General features: G+C 46.5%; 1 protein-coding gene across 2 annotated transcripts in view; it reads right to left on the bottom strand.

Annotated features, from left to right (window-relative positions):
- Window positions 1-1,276: 1,276 nt before the first annotated feature.
- LOC140455144 (uncharacterized) overlaps window positions 1,277-10,978 on the bottom strand; it is a 68,155-nt gene continuing 58,453 nt past the window's right edge. The window contains exons 8-11 of one of the 2 annotated variants that reach the window (XM_072549823.1): window positions 9,375-9,473; window positions 8,172-8,221; window positions 2,795-2,902; window positions 1,277-1,779 (exon numbers count right to left, since the gene is read on the bottom strand). In XM_072549823.1, coding sequence (XP_072405924.1) covers window positions 1,561-1,779; window positions 2,795-2,902; window positions 8,172-8,221; window positions 9,375-9,473 — 476 coding nt within the window. In that variant the 3' untranslated portion in view covers window positions 1,277-1,560. Of the gene's footprint in view, window positions 1,780-2,764; window positions 2,903-8,171; window positions 8,222-9,374; window positions 9,474-10,978 lie in introns of both variants that reach the window. The other variant, XM_072549822.1, reaches the window with a different exon arrangement.

The raw sequence follows: 10,978 nt of genomic DNA, 5'->3' as shown, positions 1-10,978 counted from the left end.
TCTGTTTTCCCATGCCATCCTACTTGTCGCATCAAGCTGTTCTGATATTCCTTTAACCTCATCTCTTATATAATTTATAAATCGCTGCTGATTATAGAAAATGTAATTTATCCAATCTACATTTTTATTAATTGTTACCCACCAAAAGAGAGCTGACTCAAAGCCTGCTGCAATCTGGTTACGAGCCTTGAATTCATCAGGTACTCCCCTCGGGACTCCTACCAAATCAAGATAAATCCTGTCATCGAAAGAAGTGTCTAACAGTAATCTCTTACTCCTTCCCTTTTTCCTCACTATCTTTTCGTTCTCAAATGCCAGGGTAAATGGAATTGCCAATTGTACAATTGCACATATCCCTCTCCAATCCGGAGGCAGGGTGGGTCTCAATATTTTGCCTCCACAGTCCCACCACAGATCCGCTCGGGGAACCTTCAGTGCTGAGTAGTTCCCTCCCTTCTCTGTTTCGGTAATATTCTTAATCTCTGTACATAATTTCAGCTCCCCCAAATCTCTCGACCGACTTGTACCTCGTCTACGCACACACGAGGTGTGATTTCCAACTGCGGCGGAAAATGTGGGGGGGACTTTTGCAACTTTCTTCTTCAAGGGAGGGAACATCAGAGATAGGGAGGTACAATTCCTATCATTCCATGCAGTCTCATCCTGGTACAGGGCTATCATACATTTCATGCCCTTCCTGTCTCGCTTCTACCCGAGCGTAAAGGAAACCACCTGGGCCACTGGCCTACCGGAGGCACATGCATAGCAATTGCTTTTGTTCAGACTTTTTACAGTGTACTTTACCCATTCAACCCAGGCATTTGCATCCCCGTATCCAGTTTCTATTTCGATAGTCTGTTTCAAGTCCATTACCTCTATAATGTTTACTACTTTAGGATCAGCGGGAGGGGTGAAAGGTTGTATCTTATTACCCAGTAGTTCTACCTGTTTTCCCTGTCCTACGCTAATTTGAAAACAACAGCACAAGAAATCCTTCCCATTTGCTTTCATTTCTATCCCAAATGTTTCATTTCATTGTATCTCATAGGTGCCCCCCCCCAGGATTGTTTCATGCCATGTGGTTTTCCTTATAGTTAGGTATATTGGGTTACACTTTTTATCGGGACAATCGCGAGCTGATCGGAAGGGGGCCTGGTGTACTGTGATGAGACCATTATACCAAGTACCATCCCCAAGGCCATCCCCATAGGACTTAAGATGTATTTCTGAGCTGCGGTACTGTCTGTGATTATTTACATCCCGACAATTCACTAAGTTGCATGCATCAGCGTCTATTACTTGTGGATTATCAGACTCAGGAATGTTAATAATACATATGAAAATGATATTTGACAAAATCCCAATACTAAGAGGGCTAGCATCATAACTCTAAGCACTCCCAGTATTCTAAACATCATGCTGAAGCACAAAAAGACTTCATATACAACCTTACAGAAATAATCCCGCGCTCGTGTCGCCACTGTATAATCAGTTACTCAAAGTCTCTTTAGTCTGAGTTTCAGCGGATCTTGCGTTGATTTGGCTGTCCAGACTTCTTCCTCAACTGGAGATTCCACTGGACCTTTGATCCGAGTGTAGTGAGTCCAACCTTTCTCCGTTGTCCTTATTGCCGTTTCGGTCAAAAGAGCCTGGTACGGCCCTTCCCAGTCCGGCAGCAATATAGTCTCTGTCCATGCTTTTACTAAGATCCAATCGCCCGGCCGGATGGGATGAACGGTGAATTCCAGGGGTGGATTTTGTGCCAATAAACTCTGTTCCCTGAGGAAAGACAAAGAGGAGGATAAGCCCAGTATGTACTTCTTTAAAAACAAATCTTTAGTTTCGGGAATTGGCAATTCTCCATTCGTTCCCAAGTAAGGTAACCCAAATAAGATTTCATAGGGGGATAGTCCCAAGTCTTTCCTCCACCAAGGGACAAGCCCAAAAGGCATCCTTTAAATCTATCACACTAAGCCATTTGTGGTCATGGGGGACCTTACTTAATCTCTAATCAGTCCCTCAATTACTGGCTACAGTCCTCATTTACCTTTTATGGAAATGGGATATTGTCGCTCACAGACAATGTCCCCTTTCCTTTTTAAATTTTCTTCAAGGGGAGGGATCTGTAGTCTATCTCTCTCTCCATATCCTCTGTCAACATTGCCATTTGTACAACTATTTCTTTTTCCTGAATTCCAATCTCCAGTCCTAAGAGGATAATTAAGTCTCTCCCGAGTAAGTTACTTCCTATATCAGGGATATACAACAGTTCCCCTGTGACCCTATCCTTAGGACCTTCTATCATCATAGGTTCAAATACTGGAACAGTAAATCCCTCCCCTTTTACCCCGGAAGCAGTTATTGAGCATGTCGACATTCCTACTTTCTTTGGTTAAAAATTCAGCGATGACCGTGCTGCCCCCATACCTACTAGGAAGACTACCTCTTCCCTATAGGGTCCCACCTTCAGGTTTATCAAGGGTTCCTGGTGGGCCCCCGAGGGCAGGAACCCCTGACACCCCTATTCTTCATCAAAATTCATAAGAGGAATTGCCCTTTCTTCCCTTTGTAGATCAGGACACTCCCGCCTAAAGTGCCCTATCTTTCCACAATACTAGCATCCTGCCTGTGGAGACCTCCATCTCTGCCCCTGTCGCTCAAACCCTCTATCAAATGCTCCCCCTTGTCCTCTTCCTCTCTGTCCTACATGCTGCCACCCGCCGCTCCGGTTGCTCAATATTGGTTCCATTCTTTTCTTAACTACCTCATCAACCGTAGCTACCATCATTTTCACCTTCTGTTTTTGTCTCTCATCCTCTCTCTTTACAAACACTTTCTGTGCCTCTCTTAACAAGTCTTCTAATGGTTTTTCGCTCCACCCTTCCATCTTCTGTATCTTTCTCTGTAAAAAGAACAGGAGTTATCATTCTTTTTTTCATAACCTCTATAGAATCCTTAACCTTTAAAGAAATCATGTTAAGTTTCCATAATAAAAATCAGATTCAAAACAGTCCTGGAACTCAAGCTCCAGGGAATAAAGCACAAACATTCAATCGCCAACAAACAAATGTGCATTCAAACCAAATCACAAAGGGTTAAACTTTCTACCAGCTGTACAGCTCTCTTCATTCTCTCTCTCTCACTCATTGACAAATAAATTCAGATATTTACAAACCCAGTCTTCGTCTGACCTGTATTTTGGCCAGAAAACGGCAGGACGAAGAATGGATTCCCTAGTCGATACGAAGCAACAATATTTAATCATTTTTTCCCTTGTACAAGTATTATTTTGCCAATTCCACAACATCCTGCCCAAAGGACTTTCTGGAGATATGTTGTAAGAGACCCCACCTCCATTTCCATTGCTTTTTTCTTCTTTTGTTTTCCCGGAGGCTTTTTCCTTACCCACGGCACAACCCATATTGAGTTCCTTCGTTAGTCCCTTATTAACTACTAAAACTCAATCCCGGCCACCGAGGTAAAACTTCTTACCCTGGTCTGTGCACAGAGTTGCCTGGCCCCTTTGTGCCGTATTTTCTATCGATCTCCTTTCACTGTCTGATTCAGATGTCTCTCTTGTGCGATTCGTACAAGTCGCCCAAGGGAGCGGACCAAACCGGGACACGAGACCGCTCCTCAATGGGGAACGGGACGCGTCTTCCCAGTGTCCAGGGCCAGCCACTCCCCCCTGGCGATGGAAGAACATCCCGGACGAGCCCCCAATTGTGAGAAACAAAGCTCACTCACTTCAATAATTTCAGTCCGAGACAAGATCTGAATCAGTAGTGTCATTGATTTTACACTTGCAAGTGGGTGTGATGTCCAGTGTCTATAAGGCAGAGGACATACACACACCAAATTCAATTCATACACAATATTTATATAATTTGGTTTCTTTTGTTCTACATTGCTCCTCCCCTGTTTACATCTCCCACTTCCCTAAGACTGGCCCCATTATCTCTTGCCTTATCCAGCCTTGTCTGTGACAAAATGCTTATTTCTGACCTCACAAGGCCGTTTGACCTCATCCCGCTGTAGGTCATTGTTGGGCATATTCTTTCTTCATCATTATCTACCTCCTCCATCTGTACCTTTCCCTCACAGCATCTTATCACTAAGCCCTTTTAATTGGAGTTTGTTCCTATGTTTCTGTAAAAGTGGCAAACAGATGTTTATACCTACTGTTTGTACAGGCGTATCTAGCTTAACTTCATCCCCTCACAACATCTTATCTATTTGCCCGGAATATCTACCGTTGTCTTGCAGTCCCATTTCTTTCTTGCATACATTTTTAGCTAATACAAAAACAATTATATATTTCCTCCACATCGTTTCCATTCTTGTTGACTCAGCTCTTGGCCAAAACAATTACACACTGGTGTGAGCTCATTTACTTTGTAAAATGGAATTGCAGAATTGCAGAAGTAACATTAATTCACCTATATCCCAGACAACCATTAGCCCAGTATCCCATCTTTTTGTTACTCATACCAAAGTGAATCACCTCACACTTACCCACATTGAACTCCATTTGCCACCTTTCTGCCCAGCTCTGCAGCTTATCTATATCCTGCTGTAACCTGACATTTCCTTCCTCACTGTCAACAACTCCACCAACTTTCGTATCATCCGCAAACTTGCTCACCCAACCTTCTAGCCCCTCCTCCAGGTCATTTATAAAAATGACAAACAGCAATGGTCCCAAAACAGATCCTTGCGGAACACCACTAGTAACTGCACTCCAAGATGAATCTTTACCACCAACTACTACCCTCTGTCTTCTTCCAGCCAGCCAATTCCTAATCCAAACCTCCAACTCACCCCCAATGCCATACCTCCATATTTTTTGCAGTAGCCTACCATGGGGAATCTTATCAAACGCCTTACTAAAATTCATATACACCACATCTACCGCTTTACCCTCGCCCACCTCCTTAGTCACCTTCTCAAAGAATTCAATAAGGTTTGTGAGGCATGATCTGCCCTTCACAAAACCATGCTGACTATCCTCGATCACATTGTTCCTATCCAGATGTTCATAAATCCTATCCCTTACAATTCTCTCTAAGACTTTGCCCACAACAGAAGTGAGGCTCACCGGCCTATAGTTACTAGGGTTATCCCTACTCCCCTTCTTGAACAGTGGAACCACATTTGCTATCCTCCAGTCTTCTGGCACTATTCCTGTAGACAACGAGGACATAAAAATCAAGGCCAATGGCTCTGCAATCTCCTCCCTTGCTTCCCAGAGAATCCTAGGATAAATGCCATTGGGCCCAGGGGACTTATCTATTTTCACCCTTTCCAGAATTTCCAACACCTCTTCCTTACATACCTCAAAGCCGTCCATTCTAATTAATTGTGACTCAGTATTCTCATCGGCAACAATATCCTGTTCCTGAATGAATACTGACAAAAAGTATTCATTCAGTGTCTCCCCAATCTCTTCAACCTCCACACGCAACTTCCCACTACTATCCTTGACTGGACCTATTCCTACCCTAGTCATTCTTTTAATCCTGACATACCTTTAGAAAACCTTTGGGTTTTCCCTAATCCTACCAACTAAGGACTTTTCATGTCCCCTCCTTGCTGCTCTTAGCTCTCTCTTCAGATCCTTCCTGGCTACCTTATAACTCTCAATCGCCCCAATTGAACCTTCACGCCTCATCTTTACATAGGCTGCCCTCTTCCCTTTAACAAAGGATTCCAATTCCTTATTAAACCATAGCTCCCTCACACGACCCTTTCCTCCCTGTCTGACAGGTACATAATTATCAAGGACACTCAATAGTTGCTCCTTGAACAAGCTCCACATATCAATTGCGCCCTTGCCTTGAGAAGCCTATTTCTCCAAGCCACGCATCCGAAGTCGTGTCTCACCACATCATAATTTCCCTGCCCCCAGCTATAACTCTTACCCTGCAATGCACACTTATCCCTCTCCATCACTAGAGTAAAAGTCACCGAATTGTGGTCACTGTCCCCAAAGTGCTCACCTACCTCTAAATCTAACACCTGGCCTGGTTCATTACCTAGAACCAAATCCAGTATGGCCTCACCTCTTATTGGCCTGTCTACATATTGTGTCAGGAAACCCTCCTGCACACATTGGACAAACACCGACCCATCTAACGAACTCGAGCTATAGCTTTCCCAATCAATATCAGGAAAGTTAAAGCCCCCATAACAACCACCCTATTACTTTCACTCTTCTCCTGAATCATCCTCGCAATCCTTTCTTCTATGTTTCTAGGATTATTAGGAGGCCTGTAAAAGACTCCTAACAGGGTGACCTCACCTTTCCTATTCCTAACCTCAGCCCAAACTACCTCAGATGGCGAGTCTTCATCCATCGTCCTTTCCACCGCTGTAATACTATCTTTGACAAGCCATGCCACACCTCCCCCTCTTTTACCCCCACCTCTGACCCTACTAAAACATTTAAACCCTGGAACCTGCAACAGCCAATCCTGTCCCTGTTCTACCCATGTCTCCGTAATAGCCACATTGAAATCCCAGGTACCAACCCACGCTGCAAGTTCACCTACCTTATTTCGTATACTTCTTGCATTGAAGTATACACACTTCAAGCCACTTTCCTGTTTACAGGCCCCCTCCTTTGAGATTGAGGCCATGATCCTAACCTCCCTACACTCCAGGTCCTGCACCCTAAAGCTACAGTCTGGGTTCCCATGCCCTTGCAGAGTTAGTTTAAACCCCCCACCCCAAGAGGACTAGCAAACCTCCCCCCAAGGATACTGGTGCCCCTCAGGTTCAGGTGTAGACCATCCTGTTTATAGAGGTCCCACCTTCCCCAGAAAGAACCCCAGTTATCCAGATACCGGAGTCCCTCCCTCCTGCACTATCCCTGTAGCCACGCATTTAACTGTTCTCTCTCCCTATTCCTCGACTCTCTATCACGTGGCACGGGTAACAAACCAGAGACAACAACTCTGTTCGTTCTAACTCTGAGCTTCCAACCTAGCTCCCTGAAAGCCTGCCTAACATCCTCAGCCCTCCTCCTACCTATGTCGTTGGTGCCAATGTGGACCACGACTTCGGGCTGCTCCCCCTCCCCCTTAAGGACCCGGAAAACACGATCAGAGACGTCACGTACCCTTGCACATGGGAGGCAACATACCAAACGTGAGTCTCTCTCGCCCCCAAAAACTGCCTATCTGTGCCCCAAACTATCGAGTCCCCCATAACTATTGCTCTGCTCTTCTCCACCCTTCCCTTCTGAGCAACGGGGACAGGCTCCGTGCCAGAGGCCTGAACCCCATTGCTTACCACTGGTAAGTCATCCCCCCCCACAAGTATCCAAAACGGTATACTTGTTCTTGAGGGGAACGGCCGCAGGGGGTCCCTGCACTGGCTGCTTCCGCCCAGTCCCCCTCACTGTCACCCATCTGTCTGCAATCTTTGGAGTTACTACTTCCCTAAAGCTTCGATTTATGACCTCCTCTGCCTCCCGAATGATCCTAAGTTCATCCAACTCCAGCTCCAGTTCCCTAACACGGTCTTGGAGGAGCTGGAGATGGGGTGCTCTTCCTGCAAGTGTAATCAGCAGGGACGACCATGGCATCCCTCACCTCAAACATGTTGCAAGAGGAACATTGCACTGCCTTCACTAACATCCCTCTAAAAGTAAAGGTTACTAGGTCTAAAGAATAGTACAAGCAAAATGCAGCACTTACCGACTTACCACAACAGGTCTTATTATTAGGTTAGAGGAGGAAGGTTAGGTCAGGAAGATTCCCTCTGGTCTCTCTCTCTCTCTCTGTGTCAGTGACATTATAAACACAGCAGGAAGATTCCCTCTGGTCTCTCTCTCTCTGTGTCAGTGACATTATAAACACAGCAGGAAGATTCCCTCTGGTCTCTCTCTCTCTGTGTCAGTGACATTATAATCACAGCAGGAAGATTCCCTCTGGTCTCTCTCTCTCTCTCTCTCTGTGTCAGTGACCTTATAACCACAGCAGGAAGATTCCCTCTGGCCTGTCTCTCTCTCTCTCTCTCTCTGTGTCAGTGACATTATAACCACAGCAGGAAGATTCCCTCTGGCCTGTCTGTGTACATGTCTACAGAATACTGATCCATGCTGAGCAGGCAGTGTCTTTCAATCGAAAACCCTGCAGAAATCGAGATTTGTATTAATAATAAAATACCTGCCATGCACCACCAGGTATTGGTTTTCTCCTTCTCTTCTTATTTGAGTCTGTAATAAAACAAAGATCATTTGTCATTCCCAGTCACTGGATACAGAATAACATTGCAGGCCTGTTGTTGACCTCAGTCTATCATAATTCCCCATCCCAATTGCTTCCCCATTGTCACATCCTGCTTTCTGTTTCCCCCAGTACCCAGCTTCCTGCTCAGACCTTCATAATGATCCCAGCTGGCTGTATATACCCAGGGTCTGAAATACTTCCTGATATTTGTTTTCTAAATCGTCCCTTCACATCCCGGAACCCATACCTTAAATCCCTGCTATAGGTTACCTGCTTGGAACATAAAAATTTATAAATATAGGTTATGTTCTATCAAAGTTTGAGAGAAGATTTGTAGCTCGGGTGCTCGTTGTTGTGGTTCTGTTTGCCGAGCTGGGAATTTGTGTTGCAGACGTTTCATCCCCTGTCTAGGTGACATCCTCAGTGCTTGGGAGCCTCCTGTGAAGCGCTTCTGTGATCTTTCCTCCGGCATTTGTAGTGGTTTGAATCTGCCGCTTCTGGTTGTCAGTTCCAGCTGTCCGTTGCAGTGGCTGGTATATTGGGTCCAGGTCGATGTGCTTATTGATTGAATCTGTGGTGAGTACCATGCCTATAGGAATTCCCTGGCTGTTCTCTGTTTGGCTTGTCCTATAATAGTAGTGTTGTCCCATTTGATCTCATGTTGCTTGTCATCTGAGTGTGTGGCTACTAAGGATAGCTGGTCTATCTGAATAACCTCCTACTGTACGGTCAGTGCTGCGATCCAATGCCGGTGGAGTTACAGACTCACCACCGTGTCAGTCTCTACCTGCTGGTCTAGACCAGTCCCAGACACTGCAGTGGGATACCCCCTGCCATGGTTGAGAGTTGTGGAACAAACAAAGTATCTCTTTCACTTCCATGAGGTCCCCTCTCTGCTATTTCTTCTTCAGGTTCTGCCCACACCACCACCATCAGGTCAGAACGATGTGCCCTTAGCTCCCACACAGTGACGTTGTGTGAACATCAAGGGGTGGGATGGTTCATGTAGTGGTGAGATTTCCTTGTCCCTCTTCCCAGTTTAAACATTAACGTGGTGGCAGGAACCTTTGGGATTTCCCTATCACTGCACACCTTAGAAAGTGGGCAGACCACTGAATATTGGGTCCAGTTCATACTTACAGTGCCACATTGTGACGTAAACCGCAAAGATGAGAAGTCCGATGCCCAATATTGTGCCCACCATGCTCCATGTTAATGAGGTAACACTGCAACCTTGATCTGAAAGTGTACAACAGTGAACACATCGAGTTAGTTCACACTAATCACCACTTATCCAATGGGCATTTACACAGCACCGGTAACTGCATGGAAAGTCTACTGCAAGGACACTATGTGCAGGGACATGTGCCCAGTTTCTGGATTAGACCAGGCCACACCTCAGGGCTGCTCCCTCACACACATTGCGCCTATCTGCCTGCTGACAGCATCTGTGCCCTTGCTGTGCCACACTGTTAGGGTGCAACATCGGGCCTCAAGCAACGGGCAAGGAAGGTGGGGGCAAAGTTCAATGTGGTGGGTCGCCCCACTGGACTTGGCAGTAGGCGGGGAGGGGGGTTGGAATGTGTGGAAACGGGGCTGTGGCTGACTCGGGGAGAGGGGGGGGGGCGGGGGAGGGTGTTAACCTGGTGATTAGGCACAGCTCCGCTCACCGTGAGCTGCATTCCCTGCTTTCCTAATGGTTCACAATGCAACTGGGAAATGGCAAAGTGGGTGTGACCAATATCAACTTGGTGGGAGAATGCCCAGGATCCCTGTCAGCACCACACTAGGACATAGCAGAGCCATACAGGAAGCAGGTGTTTGTACGCTTCAACAACATGCAATGGGAATTATTTCACTGACCAGCGTCTGACCCTGAAGCACGTTCCCTCAGCAGGCACTGCCCATGGCCAAAGGCAATTTGTACCAGCGCCATTCAAACTGAACATTAGTTCCTGTTGTTTATTGCTAACCTTGGCACCAGTGAGAGGCCACAAAGGCCAAGGGTGGGCACAGGCGAACTTGTACTTGTGAGATTTCTAAAGCTGTGCGACAGACCGAGACCATCACTTCACCTCCTGTTCCCGAAGCTGTGGTGAGGGCATTGTGAAGATGAATGAATGATGTGCGTCTGGGATGTGAAGAGTTGTTCACTCCACCAGCCCTGCCCCTTTCACCAAGTTGGTGCCCGTGCTGAGGCTGAGTGAGTGATGGAGACGTGGCCCTCATTAATTGGGGTGGCTCTCTGTCTGGATTAGTGTATAGCCCTCCTCTGCAGGGCATGCACTGACTGTTTGGATCCCTCACACATGCTTGTCTTCTGGTTCCATCAGAGCTCATTCCCCGAGTGCCCTGCACCCAGCCACTGCAGGGATATTGGTCACTGTATCAACATGGGCTCCCGAAGTCCCAGGAAGATGCCATGCTCTCCTCATGGCTGTGAGGTTGACAGCAGTTCTGAATCTCCATATGATTGGCTCCTTCCAGGGAGTGAATGATGTCTCAGTGTACAATCCTGGTCATGTACCCACAAACATATTAACACAGTGACCTTTGTCATCTGAACAAGCTCCGAATGGTTAGGTATTTCAACCCATGATGGAATCAGTGCTGCTGCCTGGGTAGTAGGAACATCGTCCCAGCATGCAGCACTGTCCCAGCATGCTGCTCCATCCTGGCATGCCACCCAATAAGAGCTCACCAAATGGGGATGTGCCTGAAGCTGAGGACCTGGGAGTACGGGA

This window comes from Chiloscyllium punctatum, chromosome 30 (genome assembly GCF_047496795.1).
Source record: "Chiloscyllium punctatum isolate Juve2018m chromosome 30, sChiPun1.3, whole genome shotgun sequence".
Classification (NCBI taxonomy): domain Eukaryota; kingdom Metazoa; phylum Chordata; class Chondrichthyes; order Orectolobiformes; family Hemiscylliidae; genus Chiloscyllium; species Chiloscyllium punctatum.
Note: the sequence above shows the minus strand (reverse complement) of the source record. Positions and strands in the feature narration are given on the sequence as shown.